The sequence below is a fragment of the Numida meleagris genome, chromosome 3 (assembly GCF_002078875.1).
Source record: "Numida meleagris isolate 19003 breed g44 Domestic line chromosome 3, NumMel1.0, whole genome shotgun sequence".
NCBI lineage: Eukaryota > Metazoa > Chordata > Aves > Galliformes > Numididae > Numida > Numida meleagris.
This window is the reverse complement of record NC_034411.1, coordinates 10056558-10077480: the sequence shown is the minus strand read 5'-3', so window position 1 is coordinate 10077480 and position 20923 is coordinate 10056558. Positions and strand designations below refer to the sequence as shown.

The 20923-nt window shown below is 37.9% G+C and overlaps 1 protein-coding gene across 5 annotated transcripts in view; it reads left to right on the top strand.

Moving 5' to 3' along the window:
* Positions 1 to 20923, top strand: part of FSHR (follicle stimulating hormone receptor) — a 100717-nt gene that overhangs the window by 43500 nt on the left and 36294 nt on the right. For all 5 annotated transcript variants that reach the window (XM_021390913.1, XM_021390912.1, XM_021390910.1 and 2 more), the window contains one exon: positions 9859 to 9930. Coding sequence is in view for 3 of the 5 variants with exons in the window: in XM_021390910.1 (XP_021246585.1) it covers positions 9859 to 9930 (72 nt within the window). In the remaining 2 variants the exon portion in view is untranslated. The remainder of the gene's footprint in view (positions 1 to 9858; positions 9931 to 20923) is intronic.

Genomic DNA, 20923 nt, shown 5'->3' with positions numbered 1-20923 from the left:
AAGAGATGTGGATCCCTTCCAACTTGGGTTATTCTATGATTCTGTGATCTTTCTAATGAATTAATCAGGCCAGATAAAGAGACAGAGGCAAGTTATTTGTTATTTTGCTAAACAGTGAGGGATCAGCAATACGTTTTGCAAAAAAAAAAAAAAAAAAAAAACCTTTCTATTTGGAGAGGTTTTTATCTTTAGTAACACACCCAACCCAAAACTTACAGAATTTTGTCCCTGGACTATTTGTTTCAATCAATAAAAATAGCATCATGTATGGAGAGAATGCCAACATAGAAAGTCCTGATGTCTTCGGGGTGGAAACACTACACACAAAGGGTACCTATCACCTTTCTGGTATAAGCTGTACTGATGAACAAACCATTGTTCCTCTCCCTGCTGGGGAGTATGATCTATTTTAACTCATTCCTGGGACAGGAATAGAGCCATGTGAGAGTGAGATGTCTATTCTTGCTCCAAATCAAAAATGGGAAGAAAGTTTTGAAGAAGACAATACCTACAAAACCTCCATCTGCTTGGACTGTAGACGTTTTCCATAACCCTGTTTGCCTTGACAAGTTGCCCACAGGAAAGTACGTAAAGTAGAACACTGTGAAAGAACAAAATACCCAGGACTTGTGCAGCGCTCCTTTTACTGGGAACGTATGCAGAGATATTAATATGAATAGACACAACAGAGAGAGTTTGCTCAGAGTCAATGAATTTTTAATGGCTCCTCACCATAAAGATGGTTGTAGATATTAAGGTCACTTTTCAAGGGAGTAGCATATATTTCACATGCTGTGCATTTCTCAAAGGCCCATGTGAGTAAGGAGAGAGAAACAAGTGCGTGCTCTTCCAAATGGAGTGCAGTGTCTCTCAGGATAATCAATACTAATAAAGTAGATCTATTTGTAAAAATAAAGCAAACACTGTTTTCTGGTTTTCTGTAACAGAGACAGAGTAGCTTCATTCACTTCTGTTATTTATCTTACACAAAACACTTTTCACCACATGCCATTGGCATTAATAGAAGCAATTTTGACTGAGTTGTCAAGCATACTGTTGGCTTTTTTTGTGGGCAGCTCATTCTTAGCAGTTAAACTCTTTTTGGATGCGAGTATGCTAGCTGTGATTCTGTTCTCTGAATGTAAAGAGGACTTGTTTGTTTTTGCAATTCATGCTTGGTGACAAATCTTTTTTCTCTATGTGTATGTACTGCGGGGACCAATGTCCCTGTGTCAGAGGGCGTTCTGCAGTCATTCTACTCACGGTGTGTCATTTGTGTTTGTTGCGTCTGCTGCGCATTGCTGCTTTGCATCCGAATCTTCACAATAGCGTTTGTCAGACACTTTGCAAAACAAGTTGACGTATCCAGGCAACGAGCCTGGATAATCACAACTCTGTACAACTCAGTTCCTCTCCAGCTTTATCTCAGTGTAAAGCATCTCAGCCTAATGAGATGAAGAATTTGCACCAAGTGAGGAGCATTGAACATCTCAGGCTGAGCAACAGTTCAGCGTTTTATCTCCTTTCCTGACTTTGATTCCTGCCATCTACTTTTTTCATCGTCTACTTTTTGTTTTTGTTTTTATTTAAGTCCCTGGACTCCAAATTCGTCCCACTCTATTCAAGCGACGGTATTTAAAATCATTTTGGAGGTTTATTTTTAACTGCCTGAATGTGTGACCTCAGAAAGAAGTTATCTGCTGCACAGTAGGGGTATGTTACTCAGGACAGTGGATGCTTTGTCCAGAAATGAAAAGTGTATCAGTGCTGAGACTAAACATACCATGTTTTTTGGAAAACTAAGAAAAGGAGAGGAGTAAGCTTACAAACACGTTTCTTGATCATTTTTGCAGTCATGTAGATTAACTGATGTTTTTCTTTTTCTCGCTATAATGCTGTGACCTTCCTGATCTCTCCTTATTCCCTGTTAACTGCTGAGGGGCACAGCATGCAACTTATTAGCTGACCTAAGTGGGAATTTGGGAAAAAAACAAACCCAACAGCAACATTTCTGTGAACAGCATTACAGTTCTGTCAGGGAAACAGGACCTCAGCAGAGCAGGAGAGATGTGCCTTGTTATTTCTGTTGCAATATGGTGGGTGCCTCACAAGTGAAATGCCAATGGAACATCAGCTGTGTGATCTTGAAATGCCTGCCTTCAGCTTTTTGTAGTTGGATGGGATTATTTTGCCTAGCAAACATTCACCTCTATCACTGTTTTGAATAGAAATGCCGCAGCTACTTTTCATTGTACTTCTAATTCAAAATAGAAAAGGAAATTGATTTTAAGGGACACCATTAGTAAAGATTAAGGAGTGATTTTTCATGAGCGACTGCACATGTTGCCTTTTAAATTCAGACCTTCAAAGCAGAAAGGCATTACTAATAACCATATCATTACAGTTCTAATTGTATTTACTTTGTCTGTACATTTCGTTGTTTAATAGTGCATAAATGAAAATATTTGCTTTCTCAGAGGTGGCTACTTACGTTACCATCAGGCCTGGAGAGATTCCTGAGTTGCATGCCTGGAAGGACAACATGCTCTCCCCCAGGTTTATTGTGCATTTTTCATTTAAACGTAAGAATAGCGTGACTCTGCTATCTTCAGAAAGTACACAGACTTGCATGCAGCTATAATGCCTTACGCTTTTTGAGTTTCACCCTAATAGCTTCTTGTAAAATTTTAATGTTTCATCAGTTTGCTTATTGCTGTTTGTGCTTGCCAGCTGTAAAAAGATTGCTTCAATTTCTTCCATTTTGTTGGAGTTAGAAAGACAAAAAAAAAAAAAAAAAAAAAAAAGGATGACTTTTGGGTTATGATGCTGAAACTCAGGAGCTTTGGATACAAGCCCTGACCCTCTGACAAATTTCCTTTGTGGTCTGAGGAAATATCTTTTGGTTTGTATTTGTATAGAAAAGGCAGATGTAATTATTTTTCCTGGGAATTAAGGGGAAAATGTGCCAAGATACTTGTTCTTGTACCCAGTTTTCTTTAAGTTCTCAACTGACTTCACTTTTTGTCAGGACCTGATATCTCCTTTAAAGAAAATATTAACTAGACCTTTATCTAATCCACTGATTCTGTTAGGTGGTCTCATTGAGGAGGTGGTTTTTTTCTGTATTTTCCATAAAGTGTATAATGCCTGATTTTTCTTTGGAATACTCTTATTTACCTGCTCTTCTTACCTCATATCTATTCACTAGTTGCACAGTATGGATAATTTCTCCTTTCACAAGCATTTGAATTGGTTGAGTAGCAATGGGCAGATCACAGTAGGTGAATGGTGAATGCAGTGATTAGATGCTTCCAGCCAGATTGTGCACATTAGCAAGGGATTAAGGTCTCTCTCTCATAAATCAATTTAACCGTGTGTAAAGTAGGGCTTCTTAGACTCTTAAATGTACAGATCGTGTCTCAAATGGAAACATGAATTTTAAATTGTAAAAACTGTAAAATGAATGAATTGTAAGTTGAAAAATTGCAATTTGTAAAGCTCTTCCTCCGTTATTCAAGCATATCTGTGCCATCCAAGTCCCTCTTTTGAAACAAGTCTGTAAATTATATGAATAGTCAGTATTGAACAATATTCTGCTTGCTTTTAGTTTTTCTTTGGATGAACACTTGTTGACAGTTGAAAATAGCTTTCAAACGTGATATCAACGTGCTCTAAAGACTTCAAAACCAGAAAGAAAATTTAAAATAGTCTGCATATTTGAGTTGATGATTTTTGAAGCCTGTTTCATGATGGTTTTGTGTATTTTGGACTGCTGTCAGAAAGGGGGGACTGTAGCTATGTCCAAAAGCAGCTGCAAACTGCGTTTTAGATTTCAGAGATCTTCTACTTAAGATAGCTGGTTTACATGATGATCCATGAAAACAATTTTTTAAAAGGTTAAAATTTGAAATGTTTAGGTTTGATTGCACTTTGAGAAAGGAACTCAGGACTTCAGCCCTCTCTGGTAGATGAACAGTCTGTAACTCGTGCTTCAAGATCCATGGGCTCTGTGTGCGTGCTGAGAATAGCACTTCTGCATGATCAGAGGCTTCTGCCTGCCTTGGGTTGGGTCATCTAGCCACCATGTCATAAAGCATGAAACAGCTGCCATAACATAAATTTTCTAAGAAAAACAAAACACTAAGCACAAGGCCTAGAGATAGCAATTGAGCTTTGCTTAAGAACTGGTGGGAGGCAGTGAGGTACTCATTGACTTCTGTCAGGATTACTTAGCTTATCGTGTGAATTTCTAGTCTGAAATCAAAAACCATAGGGTTTTTTTTGCCATAAACAAAGAAAGGTTTGACCTTTTATGTTAGCAATTATTTTTTCTTCTTATGATCCAATCATGTATTTCAAAATAGTAAAATATGTATTTATTTTATGACTAATTTTAGGAGAAATGCTGCTGTTCATGTATGTCTGCACATTCCCATTCCTGTGGAGGTGTTTATTAGACCCAAACCCTGGTCAAAGAGAAGTAATTTCAATGAGCTGGGGACTTAGAGATGTTCTTCACAACTTTAAATCAAATCACATTGATGCTCAAAGGAATTTCATGATTCATTCCGGTGAGAATTAGGACAAAAAAAATCAGGACCAAGCTGACACAGCCAGGTTGGTTTATACCATCTAAGACAGAGTCTGCATTGTCTATTTTTTTTTTTTATTTACAGCATGGAAAGCAAAATAATCCTTCACTGTTGCATTGACTCATCAGGCAAAACCACAAATAAACACAGGGCAGAATTTTGTTGATTCTTGCATTATGTCAAGAGCATGCTAAATAGGTCATAGTATCATTTCATTTTGTCTTCTCCTGATAGAAAACAGACTCATCTGCTGGGACCTCCATCAAATCTCCAAAGCAAGATGTAAAAAAACAAAGAAACAACCAAAAAATTAGAAAAAGAGCAAATTAAATCGTGCTGTAAACCTTTGAGTATGACAAAGCACATGGTCTTGCAGAAGATTAGATGGTGATAATGTCAGTCTGTTGGCTTGGAGACTAAAGTCAAATAGTTTTCAACATCCTGTTGCGTTTATTTATTTGGAACTGAATTTGGTGATTTAGCATTATGGTTACGGAATTTTTTTTCAATTTATTTATTTTTTTCTCCTTATGATCTAAAGCTTATACTATCTTCTTGACACAGTTCATTTTAACATCATGAATTTGCAATTTACATGAGCCAGGGAAGGTAATGCTACAATATGCGCGCTTTCTGATTAACTGTGTAGATCAGAGAAATGAGTTTTAGAATGCTTTGTAAGAAATGTATTCAGCCATGTTTAATGAAGCAGAAATTAATGACTTTTTTTACAAGTCTAATTTCTGATAATTGGTGCAGTTGTTTGTTGTGCAAGGTTACAGCTGATGATGAGGGGCACTTGCCAGGGAAGGGAGCTGGGAAGAGAGGGCACCAGCACAATGGGAGCAAATTCTGGTGGAGACTTTTGCCAAGGAGTCTCTTTGTAATTGCTTAATAAAATGCTCGTGGAACCAGGGTCTGAGAACTCATTTGATGCATATGGAAAACGCAGTGTTTCACACCTAAGTGACTAACCTCACAAGCACAGCATATTTATGTTGATTTTCTCACTGTGCCCACTTTACACATTTTCTGTGCACCTCTGTTTTTAGAGACAATTTGCAGAAATGACTATTATTTATCCAGTTTTCTGATCTTGTCGTTTACCAAGTCTTTTTAGTTACCCATACCTTAGGCACGAGATACTTGAATAATTATACCCAGTCCTGTGTCTCTTTGCGGTGAGGTTGATCTACTTTCTTTTACTGTGTTCATAGAGGGCTAGATGAAAGAATATTAATTTTTCAGGAAAATTGTTTTCCATTTCATGTCTTATGTTCTGTCTGTCTGAACTACTTCAGCTGCTGAAGACTCTATTTTAGGAAAAAGTTTTGTACATCTCTTTGTAGCTGAAAATGTTAGTTATTCAGGATCATTTTACTATTACCTGCCAATTTCTGTTCCTTGCATCATCTTCTACACACTTAGAGATAAAATTGTTGCTGCAATATGTCTTTTATACTAGACACAACCATATAGAAATGAGATGTATTTGGGTTGTATGCCCTTCATTGTGGTATAATGTGCAAGTCATCTGTGTCAGTAGCTTCATATCAACAGAGACCTTGCCCTCTTAAATAACCTGATTTAGATGTCTCTGTTTAAGTAAATAAAACAGTAAGGGATAGCTCTGCTGTAATTCTGACAGGTCTAGCCTTAATAAGCAACAGTGTTTTAGTAGTTTTGTAAAATAAAAATTTACTCTTGGTCTGTCATGAGGTTAACAAAAAGTGATAAAAGGCATACAGATGCATAGAAGTTAGAAGTGAAACATGGGAAAACCTGTGGGAATTGGGCATGTTCAGCACAGAGAAATATCACCTGATCTTACGTAAGATTAATTCTCTCTCCAGGTGTAAAAATACTTTACCACACAACAGAAAACGAATATTCTCAATCAGAAAAACTGAAGTGGGAAAAATCAGTTAAATATTATGGAATACAATGTATTTAAGCGCCTATGTATGCAGTAACTTGTTGAGATATATATACATATGCAATGTATAACTGGTTTTGCATGACATTAGCAACTCACTTCAGTTTCTGTCGGTAAAGTCCTGAAGAAAAACTTTCAATGGAAGTGTTTAAATTGATATTTAAAATCCTTTCTGGACATCAGAAGTTCCACAGGAGAAATGGGCCAGGTTAAAATCCAGCGTATGCTGCTGTATGTAGGCAATAGCAATTTTTAGTGGTATTATACCAATATAGTTTTTACACCATTCTTTTAATTTCCAGCCAGGCAAGATGCAGGGTAACCATGTTTCCTTTCCTGCCTTTCTCATTGTGTGTTAAATTTTTGGTGGCTCCAACACTGGAGACTTTGCAAGGACTTGTAGGATGAACTGTAGCATAAGTAATGATAACACTAACGTCAATGAACTTTGAACTTATATCTATGTAGATATTTAACCTGTCCAAGAGAAATCAAATCTAACAGTAATACTTCTACGTAGAGTGCTAGAGTTAAGCTCTCTCTCCTGCCTGCTGAGCACCATTTGGGGTGAGGGAGGGACTTGATGCTGTGACTCCATTTCCCCACGTCTGTCCTTCTGCTGCTGGGGTAGCATCAAGGGAGCACGAAGCCTTCTTCCATCCCAGTAAAGATGCTGTGATAGGGCTCTGTGGATTTTTGTTTAGTTTTTTTGGACATGTTGAGAGTATTCAAGACCTGGGTACTTTGGAGATGGGATGTAGACCCATGTAACTCCCTGCACAAGGTACAGATTTTTGGAGCACCTAATCCTTAGTCTAGCCTTCCTCATGCCCTGTGCCAGGCACCTGGCTCTGGGTTTTTAATTCCACACCATGTGCTGAACTTTTATGGTTTCCTGTGGTTTCTGTGTGAGTGCCTAAGTCCTAACATTATTTGTTAGGACCAAACAGTGCATTTCTCCATTTTAAGTACAAGTTTTTATAGGACAACTTTCTTTGTTTGGCATGAAACAACACTTGAACAAAGACTGCATTTATTTCTTTGATCTTACAATAATTACAGTCACAAAACCAAGGAAATGCTTTTCAATTATTTTTCTCCATGTGCCCCAGCCAAAAAAAAAATTGTTACTGAGTAGCCAGTATTTCGCATAAAGTGCAGATTGATTCTTGGAGCCTAATTGGTGAGATTTATTGACAATACAGCATTCCAATAGTTGTAACGGACTCCTATTCATTGCATAGTTGATAGTTCAATGAGTAACTGATTCTAATTTTCAATATTAGTTAGAGCATTAAAGCTGACTTTATTAGCCTACTTGGGGATGTTTAAAAACAATTAACCTTAATTTAATGAAGTGGAATGTGAAACTTCAGCTATTAAACTTCAGTTCTACCTTAACTGCTCCAGGGTGCTAGGCAAGTAGCTCCTGAATTCTGGCACCTTATTAGCCAGGGTTGCAGGCTATTCAACTAAGAAACCCAAGGTTTGATTCTTCTTTGCACTTGTAGCTTTACTTATATAGGTAACCTCATCTATGAATGAAGCTCCTTTCTTTTAATTAGTTTCAGGTTCAGGCTGTAAATTCTTTGTGTGGTAAAGAATGATATAGGCCAGTATTTCATTAAAGAATTGCAAATCTATTGAGGTTCTACAAAGAGAGGATTCATTTCAGAGCATTGCCATAAAAATACGTAAGTGGCTTTTCAGTCTGAGCCCACTTTCTAGGGTGCCAAAATTAGGCATGTGTTTCTGCAAAGGAGAGGTTAGGAAAGGTTTCAAAGTAGATCAAAGTTAAACAGTTGCCTGATGGTTCAGCTTTGCAGCACTAAGCCTGCTGAGTGTTCTGCACAGAGCCAATATCTGAACTCTGAAAGTACAGACATAGCTTTGCATGCATTATACTGACTGTGCTTTTAGTAGGGCTTTACAAATTGCTTGATCCAGGTTAGGCCTTTTCTGGAAGCCCTTTAATCCTTCAAACATTTGCATAATGATCTCAGCGCTGTAATATTTGTGTGACAGTATGTAGAAGCTCTTTCCAACTTACATTAATAATAGTACAAGAATAATGGAATACCAAATTTTTATCTTTCAGGACGGAGAATGCCATACATTTCAATGCTTAAAATAGGATGGAGCAAAACTCACTGCTGGTATAATCTTAGTGACATCTCTAGAGCTAAATGAGTTGTGTGCTGACTTTGTCGTGTATAAGTAAATGCTAACTTGAAGTTTGAAAATCTAAATGAGGAAATAGATTCTACTGAAAATCTGGAATTTAAAAATAATAAACCTATCGCAATGTTACTCTATCAGAATAATGCATACTTTTCCCTAAGTTTTGATTAAAATATGATGCTCTCATATGAAAATTCTAAGCTAAAACTAATCAGCTGAAAAAAAAAAAAAAGGATTCTATAAGTAGTCCCTGTGAACAATAAGGAATAATCTCTCTAGTTTTTACATATTGTGTTAAAATGTGCAGGACTACACAGCAGGCGATACCAGGCTGCGTTCCCATTTCTCTAAGGTGTTGTAGATACTCTGCTGTTCTTTTTTGTTCTTTTTTTTGGAATGTTTTGTAGTCCTCTTTGTTTACTCTGATAAAAGAAGATGAGTTCAGGTTAACAACAAGGTTTTCTGATATTTCAAATGTTTATTCTTCATAAAGCATCTTCTGCGACCTTTAAAAAATGATTAAAGTATTATCTTGGTCCCTGCATAATAGAGTTGTGTATTCCAAAGTTCCAATTTTATGGCATATTATGAACTAATTAGAAGAGAGACAGTGAGAAGAAATAAGGAGTATTAAAGTGGCACTGATGGGAGATATGAGCTGACTCCTTAAATTATCTGTGCAGCGGGTTAAGGCTTATCTTGCATGAGCATGCATGTAGCACCTTACAGCCTTGTTTAAGCAACTCATCCCAATCTGAACTCTACAGAGCTGCTTCATCCGGTGCTTGAGTATCTCTCAAAAGAAAGGATGAGATGAGAAAGACACAGTTTCCTCCAAGTGCGCAGCATAGCTGCAGTGACCAGGTGTTTGTTTCTTACAGAAGCCAGTAGGGAACTTGCAACTCACTGATGGATACTTTTTCCCCAGCAGCACCAGAGGCAACCCAACACAGTGCCATACTCTTGGTCCAGGCAGGCAGCTGGAGTCCCACGAAGTCTGCCAACATTACAGCTGTATTTAGGCTGTGAAGCCTTCAGGCTGGAGACTCTCCTTGTATCAGGGATAAAGGTGTCTCCTGTGTTGGCAAGGCTGCCACACAGTCCTGTGTTGTGAACAGTGAATAATCACCTCGTTTTCTCTATTTTCAGGAGATTTGTCCTTACCAAGATGAGAGTCATTCCGAAGGGAGCTTTCACAGGACTTCATGACCTAGAGAAAATGTATGTATTTTGTCAATATTTATCAAGCAACAGCAATTTTACTTTAAATAGCAATTTCTAGTTGCAACTCCTTTTACTGCCTGTGAGCAGCCTCTGTCTCCGAGCTCCACCTAGTTTCATCATTCTATTTAAAAAAACAAACAGATTTTATCCATTTTTTAAAACATGTCCCAAAGCATTGTTGTTACAAATACATTTTTATATCAAGCAGGTGGGCTGTACTTGGTCAAAAGATTGGTTCAGCAGGGAGTGCCGTTGCAATTGCACATGAAGAGTTGTGGTCAATGGCTGGGAGGACATGAGAAGTTTCTTGCAGATGACAGTTCTGAAATTCTTAGAACATAAAGAGAGCAAGCATCTAATTTCTGTGAATTTTACTAATAAGCCTGGAGTTACAATTATGAGCACTTTCAATGAACAGATGTATCAGGTACCTATTAGTCTGCTGTGGTTAATGTATTGTAGCCATCCACCACTAGGAAGAAAATGCTAGGTCATATGTTTCCTAGAATTCTTTAGCTACCAAAAATCTATAGGTTAACTGATGCTAGCACCAGGAAAGATAAAATTCACTGTGAAATATGAATTATTCTGGGGCATGTATGATTTTTCTGAATTATTTCATATATAAGTAAATTACATTTTGTTTAGAAATCCATTCAATGTTTGTACCCTCACTGGAGAGAGGGTCACAGATATACTGTTTGTCCAAGTAGGGTCTGAGTAGCAGTGGGGAAATGCACTTCAGTATCAGTGCCATTTTCAGTTCTGTTTTTTTTAAGGGCAAAACTGGAAAGGAATCAATTGCCTGCATTTCTCTGCATCGTCTTCTCCTTTTATCACCTCATACTCCTGTGTTGTAGAGGAAGGTGAGCACACCAGAAACAATAGGAAGTGAAGATGCTAGAGGGTTTCAAGAGGTTTTGGTTGACAGCAAGTAGAACCACCGAAAACTGTCTTTTTTGTTGTTGTTTTGTTGGTTTTTTTTTAATTTAAAAAGAAAAAAGAAAGACAAAACAAGAGAAATGATCTTATTTTCTGTGTTCAGGAATCACCAGTTAGGAAAAAGGTCAGTGCCGTGTCACCAGTTATTTTGGAACTTGTTTCTTCGCAGTCATGCTAGATTCCTTTAAATGTGGTCCTTATGGAAAAACATTCAGCTCGCTAGACTGTGAAGTGGGCAGCAAAGTGCATTATAAATTGCTCTCATTGTCTTTAATTACTCAGAAACCGTATGCCAGATATCTATGAAATTAACCATCACATGAATGGGATGTCTCTAAGTGGCGATTTATTGTTAACCAAAATAATTACTAATGGAAATGAGCTCAATTTGAAAGTATATCTATGTACTATTAGAACATGGAGAAGAAATGGGGACATTCTATAGCAAAATACCTTTGAAAGTAAAAGTGTGATAAATATGTAAATGAGACCAATCAACATCAACAAAGAATGTAGTATATGCAAATGGTGTGGCAAACAGATAAAATTTGAAAAAGCTAACAAATCCTAAACTTAATCCATAAAACATTGATCAGAAATATTCATGATAACTTGGAGACCAAGTAAAGTGTGTAATCAAATGATATATTTACATATAAAAACAGAGTCTTTGTGTGAAAGCCTCTTTTCTCTTGCAAGATCATGCACAAAAAGGAAGATTAAAGCAAACTTCAGTTCATTTAAGGAAAAGAGCTAATAATAGTGTGATATCTCCATGTGGTAAAATGTAGATAGCCTGATGTATACAAATGAGATACTTCAAGGTAGTATGCGCATGTGTTCACGTAGAACTAAGTAGACTGAAAATGAAGAGAGTGACAATATCTCCCAAGTGTGTTATTGATTCAAAACAGTATCTCAAAAAAAAAAAAAATCTGTAATGTTTCCATCAGTTACCATTTCTAGGTGATTTCCAACAGTGTTTCTCAGAACGAGGTAGGTTTTAAGGCTCACAAATTGCAGGCAGCAGTCGTCTTTGGAATCATTCATTGGGGATCAGCTGGTTGAATGCAAGTTAAATTTAAATCAGGAAGTAATCCTCTATAATAATCTTAACTCAAATGAGTTTACATGCAAAGTGAATGAAGGCTTTTGAATACCATGACCAATAATGGTAGGTTTTCAAACAAAAATAATTCAGTATTTTTTTTCAGTGTTTCTGCTTTCTGTATGCACTTCAGTTTCATCCTATACACTCAAATAACTGAAAGCTTTGATCAAAGGCATTTTGCCACAATATGTTGAATATTTCCAGTCAGATAGTTCTAGTCAGACTCATGCCATGGTACCCAGGGAATATCTTGTTTTCTTTTCATTTGTACTGACCGAGGAACCTCCAGTATGGATACTAGTGACTGTAACTCCTGGAAAAAATGAGTGTGACTTTGAATTGTCAACATGAAGCATATGATCTTCCCTCCCTTCATTTTTAGTTACAAATCAAAATCTTTATTTTCATCTGTTGCCAAACACAGATAATGGAAAAAGAAGAAAATTGTCACTGGGATATTTTTACTGTTTTGTGGTTTTTGAAAGAATGACAGCCTATTTGAAAGACTTCCAGCTTGTCTTTTTCTTCTTGCCCATCTGGATTCCTAGAGTTACTGAAAAACCATGAAGTGTCCATTCTGCACAATGTCTTATAAGACAAAGCTTTCCCCCAGGCACGTTCTAGGAAAAATATATTTTGTTAAATAAAATGTTCCAAGTTACGAAACATATTGAAAGGTTGTAATCATTTGAGATCTCTCTTTGTTATGGTGTAACTTTCAATTTTCTTATTGAAAAGTGTGTCAGAGACTCACGGGTCTGGGGAACAGCTTAACCAGCTTTTTGCTACCAGCTGTGCAACTTATGCATAGCTCTGGCTTCACGTTAATTTAGCAGGAAGGGAAGCGAATTAGTCATTCTTGTTATATTGATATTTAGTTTGTTCCTAAGAAGTCTTAGCCAACCAGAACATGGCAGCTTTTCTAGACTCCTGCTTAACTAACTTGTTTACACTACCAGGACAGATAAATTCTCCAGTTACTGAATTAAAAGGTAACACCATGTAGGCACATACCTGGCAAAATCAATCCAACATGCTCTGCAGCTCCTGTGTCATTTTCAACCTATACTAAAAGTACTTAATTTGGAAATAAAGCCTGAAGCAGTATTGAAATCTCTCTTTTTATCTTGCTAAGTTTCCTCCTGATTCTACAGTGTAGCAAAGTAAATTATTGAGTGGTGGTCTAACAATGCCTGACAATGCATCATATTTATAGGAAGTTTGGTCTGATCCTCAGTGGCTGAACTAATGATGGGGAGAATTAGAATACATTAGTACTCTAGGGAGAGGTGAATGCTTCAGTCCCACTTGGGAAAAAGCAAACAGGAATTCCTGGAACTAACTCTGAGATTTGATTTCAAATCCCAGGATGAGTGGCTAGTTTAACTTAACCAAGGAAGCCAGAGAGCAATTTCAGCTTTGAATCACTATCTGGATGATAGAAGTAGACTGAGGATGCTGATCTCCCTTGGCTTTTGAAATACCCATGTAATGATTTTTGGAGCACAAAAGAAGTCTGGCTTAGGACTTTCGTCATGCTCCTGATGTGTCATAAAGGAAAGATGCACTGTGGAAGGAGGTTTCTCTGAACAGTGATATTGTTGTGAAGCAACAGTACTGCCTCACCCTGTGTAAGCCAAATAGCCTTTACTTTTGTATCCTGAGGCACAATTCCCTTGAAAATTCATTGTCAGTTATTTCTTCTTTTAAAAGATTCAGGACGAAAAATAGCACTTTGTTTCATGATGTGCTCCCAAAATCTGCAGTTTTGTGCAAAGGCAAATTTTAAGAACACAAACCATACTGTGTTCAGCAGAGCTGGATGAGGCAGATCCTTTACGAGCTTTGAAAATCCTGGAAAGTGTTAAACTTCTGGGGCTGAGGGAACCTGTTGGAGTTGACAGTCCTGTAAACTGAAGACTTCTGTCCATGGAAGACAGCAGAAATGTACGCACCAGCTATCTATACCATCCTCGTGATTTTTGTAGAGAAAATAGCTTTGGATCACATATTTATCTCATCAATCAGGTCATTCAAGCCATTATGTTTTCTTGTTGGGACTGCTGACCCTGTGATGGTTCAGACAGATTCTGCTGTGGCCTAGATACATGGGCACCAGCATATTTTGTATATGACAACCAACCTGATGCACGATGCTAAAATCTTTCCCATTTGCCTCTGTAAGCTCAAAGGCAAGTCATACTTTCTTTTTCAAAGTGAGTTAAATTTAATGCTTTGTCTAAACCAAAGTGAGGTATTTGGAAACAGTGAAGACCACTCAGGAGAATATTTTGAAACATGTGCTGAGGTTACCAAATCAAGGTGTAACTTGCTTCCTATGAGTGGAGAAGGAGTGAAGTTCTTGGCTTTATTTTAAAAGTCTCATCAGGAGACTGACATAGTAGAAAGTGTCGCTGACTGTGTTTGTTTTATTTAGCAAATTTGAACCTGGCAAATCAGTGTGTTTACAATCCAGACCTTCTTCAGCAGTATCCATCAAAACTGGCAGGGTTAGCAATTGTCTAAGGGATGTCCATCACTCTCTCTGCTCCTGAAACAAGTTTCAGTCAGCCCAAACATGTGATTCTATAACTCTCAGCAGCATACAGCCCAAAATGAGGGGAAAGATGAGAGGGGATGGCAGAAATTGCACGATCACCTAGGGATAAGCAGTCTATGACTTCTGCTCATAAGAAAGCTGGCTGGCATGTTGCAATTTCTCCAGGTGTTTTTGCATAATGTACTGTGTTCTGCCTCATTCAGTATGCAAGGGGCTGTGATTAAGTACAGCTATTAAAGCTGTTTGAGAAAACAGATTCAGTGTAACCAAGACATTTGGAACTTGTCTCTAGGTGGGAGTTCCTTTCCTATTGGAAAGTTTTCCTATTGGAAAACTCTACTAATTTTTTTCTAGAAGTAAAATATGGATTTGTCAGAGTTACTGTGATGTTCAAATTAAGTAGTGTGTGTTTACAGAAAATTTTTATTTAGATCCCTAAGGTGAAAGGGTGATGCAGTGCTTTCTGTGTATCAAAATGTGTACTGAATCAGGTAAGGATCATACTTTGATAACAAATACTCCAGGGTAAATTCTCAAGGTGTAACTTAATGGATATTGAATTCTAATTTATGTTATAGGAAATTATGTGTAACAGTATGCACCTTAAGGGCAGGGCACAGAAATAAGTATGTTATTGAATGCATTTAAATGAGTCTAAATATGTATTTTTTCTGAGGGAATAGAGGACTACCGTTCAAAAACCTTAAGACCAGTAACCAGCAGAAGCAAAGAAATTGAGATTTCAGGCTACCATTCCAAAGAATAACTCTCTCACAGGGGCCACTGTTATGATAAAGAACTTTGCCTTTCATCTCCATGGTTTAACCCTGAGTAAACTAGTAGGCAGCTACAGGGCTGCCCAGCCACCACACACAGGTATGAGGGCTGTGAGCAATCACAGGAATTTTCCAGGTTCCAGTGGGTAGACTAACAAGTCTCAGATGCTCCTGTCACAGTTGACTGTCTACATTTAGTGGTGATCAGTGATTTTGAACCATCTCTTGTCTATACTGGAGGTGTTGCTGGCACTTCAGGTCACTGGTTCAGCAGCAAAACCACGTAAAGGAGCTAATCTTGCACTGAATGCATTCCTTAGCCCAACAGCATCCAAGGTGTCAGTCTTCATTTGTCCATTGCTGTGCTCTGCCCTTTGAAATGGGTTCCCATAAATGGGATTTGATGGGGAGCAGCCATGCGAGCTTCTCCCAGGGCACCAGTAACATATCATCAATGGAGGAGCTTGGCAAAGCACTGCATGTTGCAGCTGTTTCTCAGCATGGCTTAGGCACATTTCCTTCTAGAATGAATGCTATTACTACAAATGACCACTCTCTAACCTTTGCAAATATCAACCACGGATAGCAAATTTTAGTGTTGTTTGGTACAAAAACATATGAGGTCTGATGTGTTCTTAATTAAATTTATTTTCTGAAAGTAGAAGCTGTGCTTTGTGTTCTAAATACAAAGTAATGAACCAAGGCTATTTTTTTTTTTAATACAATTTATAAAATTTTTGCTGCATCCTCACTTGGCGTTCTAATTTTCCCTGCCAAAGCTTATCTGTGGAAGAGGTCTTACATTTGCTGTTATTGTTGTCATCCCTTGTACAGTTACAAAACAAATGAAGTAGGTGTTTAATATTCTTGTCAGTAAGTCACTTCTGGTGCCAAAGAGCAAAGATTTTAATTACAGCTTTGTAATACTTCAGTAAATGTGTAGCTTGATCTAAAAGTTTTACTAATACTTCGGTGGAAAAAAAATGACAATAAAAGCACTGGAAAGAAGAAGCTAAGAATTATAAAATGAATTCATTATGTCCTTATCAGTGTTTTCTAACTTCCCTATTTTAAAAGTCCCAGAAAATAATACTAATATTTGCATACTTTAATGGAAACATATTAGAGTGCAAAAAACAGGGTATTCCATAACTCCTTCTGTGTGATTTGGTGTCTTGATACTTGCTTTTTTTGATAAAACGTATTTAGAAAGGAAAAAAAGAAAATACTTTTTGTCACTAATTCGTTTGCTTGAGCAAGAATGAAATCTGTGAGATTTGTTAGCATAATCTTTATTTGTTAACAGTATAAAACCAACATTAGAAACTGAAACTTGAACAGAAGAATCACCTTGGATATCATTTCTCAGTCCTGCTTTATGGTTGTCTAGACAATGACAGTTAAAGCAAAAAATGGAAATCCATTTTCCTGAATGTATGCCAAATATTTTAATGCCTCTCCCCCGTGTGACATGTTCACATTACCTGAATTCATAAAAGATAAAATGTGGGAAAATGCTTGTGTAGCTTCCCATTCTGCTTTAAGAGGAAACTTAACTGTGCCTTTCTGGACACAGGCAAATCAGATAAATGTAGCCTAAATGAAGATGGAGCAGATCATCCTGAGTGCCATCACATGGCACATCCATGACAACCAAGTGATCAAGCCTATTCAGCAAGGGTTTGTGAAAGGCAGGTCCTGCCTGACTGACCTGATCTCCTTCTATGAAGAGGGCACTTGATCAGTAGATGAGGGGAAAGCTGTGGATGTTTTTTACTTGGAATTCAGCAAACATTCAATACTGTTTTCCACACCCTTCTCCTGGAGAAATTGGTTGCTCATTTTTTGGACAGGTGTACTATTTTCTGGGTGAAGAACTGGCTGGATGGCTGGGCCCAAAATGTTGTTGTGGATGGAGTAAAGTCTAGATGGCAGCCAGTCACAACCGGCGGTACTGAGCTCCTAAGGGCTCAGTACTGGAGTCAGGCGACAAATGATAGGAAGGGGAGGAATGGTCTCAGGTTGTGCCAAAAGAGGCTTAGGTCGGACGTTAGAAAGAATTTCTTCACAGAGAGTGTGGTCAAGCACTGGAATGGGCTGCCCAGGGAAATGGTGCAGTCCCTGTCCCTGGAGGTATTTCAGAAATGTGTGGACAAGACACTAAGGGACATGGTTTAGTGATGGGACTCTGCAGGGTGCGTTGATGGTTGGACTTGATCTTGAAGGTTGTTCCTAGATGAAACTAGCTGATTCTAGAATTCTACAAGTCTTAGACAATGTGCATGGGGAAAAACAATTGCTTTTTATATGTTTCAATATGGGTTCTGAATTAACCACATTCACTCAAAATGAAGTTTAAGGATTAAAATGCGTAGCTCTAAATAGAAGATGTAAGCCCAGTGATCCAAGAACCTACCAAATGGAAATGGTAAGTATGAGGAACAAAGAAAATATTCACCAAAATGAACACTGTCATGGGTGCTTTCCATCTGAGGAAGAATGGGGTAGGCGAGAACTTCGGATGGACACATCTGACAGAGGATGCTGAAGTGGTCTGTACAGACTGGATTAAGCGGGGAAGGTGATAAGGAATGATTACTGCTGCCCATTCTAATGCTATAACAAGCACAGGATTTCAAATAAAACCATTAAGTGACAAACTAAAAAAAACTTGCAAGAAATAATTCACACAATGCACTGTTTGGCTATGGAAATATGCATCAAGACTGCTGACAAAAAGAATCTCCATGATAAAAGCCAGGGAAGGAATTGTAAAGGAGTTGCAAGAGAATTACTACAAAAGGGCTTCTTTCCACCAAAAAAGGAAAAATCTACAGTCTCGTGAGAAAAGGAATAACAAGACAGTTCTGAGAGAACTCAAACACGTGCATGTAGAAGTACAGATGTTGCAGTTGTTCACTTGGCTGTGGAGCACCTCCATCTTCGCTGCCTGGCAGGCTTGCTGGTGTGAGGGCCTGTGGTTCCTGGTGCACCACAGTGCTGTGTTAGTGGGAGTCTGCTGGAATTTGGGTTATGGCATATATCAAGAGGCATAGAAGTGCTGCATACTTCCAGGTATATCCAGTTTCTGGATTTGTTTGAAAAAATACTGCTGGTGGGGGGAGGGGGAAGTATTCTTGTGGAAAAGTTTTTAATTTTTTCATCATAAAATGGATTTTTTTTTATTATTTTTTCTATTAATCTCATTTCTGTGTTTTTTTAATCTACGACAGTATGTGAGTTCAAAAGGTGTGACCTTGTTCCTGGCATACTCTAACTGGGATTTTCTTCAATACTTATTCTTACTTATTGTTATTGTTGAATGTTTTTTGTCAAAGAGAGGAAGGTTGGCACGGGTTCGGAAATGGTAATTCAGTTTCAGGAGGACTTCAGAAACTCAGTCTCTTATTGATTTTATCTAGCTTTCCTTTTTATTTTAGAAATAATGCTGTTGGAATTGGCATGTTGCAATGGAGAATTGCTTCCCATTGCTATACAAATGCTGATAGAAACCTCAGCATTTATGGGAAACAAACACTGAGATGAAGTCAAGACATTTATTTTCTAAGCAGGAGATGTTGATTGTCCGACAACATTATATTGCACAGCCTTTCTTTCTATTATGCCAAATGATTGATGTGGATTTAATCATTAGTTTGATGGGTGTTTTGCTCAGTGGAGAGGAAGTTGGGCATTTCATGGTTATTAGTGAGCTGCATTTTGATTTTTCTATAAAAGATGCTGCTAGCCTCTGTTCATCCCAGGTGTAAATCCAGAGGCTCATTGTGCACATTGTTTGCTTTGTGACCAAGCCAAGAACAATTTGTTTACAAAATACTGTGAATATTTGTTTGGATTTCTTGAGCAGAAATGTGTTTTTGATGAAGATCTCCACATATGTGCTTGATTAAAAAAACAAAAACAAAAAAACGCATACCATTTGTGTATATTGTTTGTGTGTAAACTACACATGAATGAATATATGCAGACAGTAGAGGATTGGGAGCTGGGAATGATGACATGCTGTTGACTTTCTTAGTTCAGAACCCTGTCCCTGAAAACTACTAATGCTGATTGCTGAAGAAGGACATTAGAGAGAATGTTTCCAGAACAATTATGGAATAGATTCTCCAGATGGAGAAAAAAAGTATTTTGTTCATCCTATTTTGAGGAGGAGAAATGTATGTAATACACGATGGTGAACAGCTGCCTGATGCTGATGCTCAGCATAAATTCCTTGAATGATTTCTCTGTGTTACCTGCATGCTGTGAATTTTGTCCAGTAAAAGAAGGAGTCATGCAGAATTTCATTTGTGGCCCAAAGTAAACTGGTTCTTTCTTATTTGGAAACATTATTTACTTCTGTCTTGTTTGTCTATTCAAGAGTACAAGGAATTACGTCTTTATCTGAAAATGTTTATCTTTTCTAGTATAATTATGACATGAAGGTGCTCATTAGAACATATTTAATCCTTCTGTCAATTTTACCATTTAATTTGAATGAGATTTTATGATTATATGTTTTTCAGATTTGTTTTCTATAATTTTAAGACTTCTTGTGCTGGATTCTTAAACTTTGGGTTTTCCCACCTGCACTGCGGGAAGGGGAGGAGCATGATACATTGAAATAGATTTGTTTTATTATTTACTATTTCTGTTCCCAATTAGATGGTGCACCTTAGGAAAAGTGACAGCAGAAGAGCTCCTTGGAGGCAGTGGGATAGGGCATTTCCTTTGCAGGCTAATGAGCATCTTCAATGCGGAGCAGCTTGGAGCTACTACAAGTAGCAGGAGTTTTGCAGTCAGGTATGCAAATGTTCCACTCAGGGACTGCACTGAGGAGTAGCCCCAGAGGTAATGAACACAGTTTCAAGGAGGTCTGAGCAGGGCTTGCTGCCACTTGGAATAAGTCACTGAGGAACTCTAAACCTTCTCCAAAGTTGTTGGATGTAAGGGGAGAGAGGTGTATAAACTCTTTTCCATTCTCTTCCACCTAGCCATTTTCCTTTGAGGTTTTTCTGCTTTAAAATTAATTATCCTAGTTTATATTTTAATAAAAGCTGTCTTTTTTGAACTTAAAAGCTTTTTTTTTATTCCTTGGGACATTCTGTGCAGAGGAAGGTTGAGACAGATTGCCTCAAAGCTTGCTTGAAGTGTTGTTATACAGCAGTATCCAGACTTCCTTGCCATAATGATTTCACTGTATGCAGCCTTTGCTCTTCCATTCCCTGAGCCCAGACCTCTGTGCAGGGCTGAGCAGCAGAGGAGAGGTTACCTCCAGAAGAAGAACATAGGGCCAAGCTAAGCGTCAACACGTTTTTACAAAGAGGCAAGTAAATAGATCACAGTCCATCTGTGACAGCCAGCCTCATGCCTCAGCATAACTGATGACACACACCATTTATTTAAAAATATATATATTTTTTGCCTGTGTTTCTTGGTAGCAGATTTTAAAGTGCTAACGAGTGGCTTTTCATGAGCCTTCATCTGTCAGTGCCGAGGAGCCTGTTTTGTGTTCCCTAGGCCCGGAGTAACTCTGAATAGCACACCATGTTTTCATCCAACTGTGCTGCCAGGCACAGTGCTTTCAGGGTAAGCAAT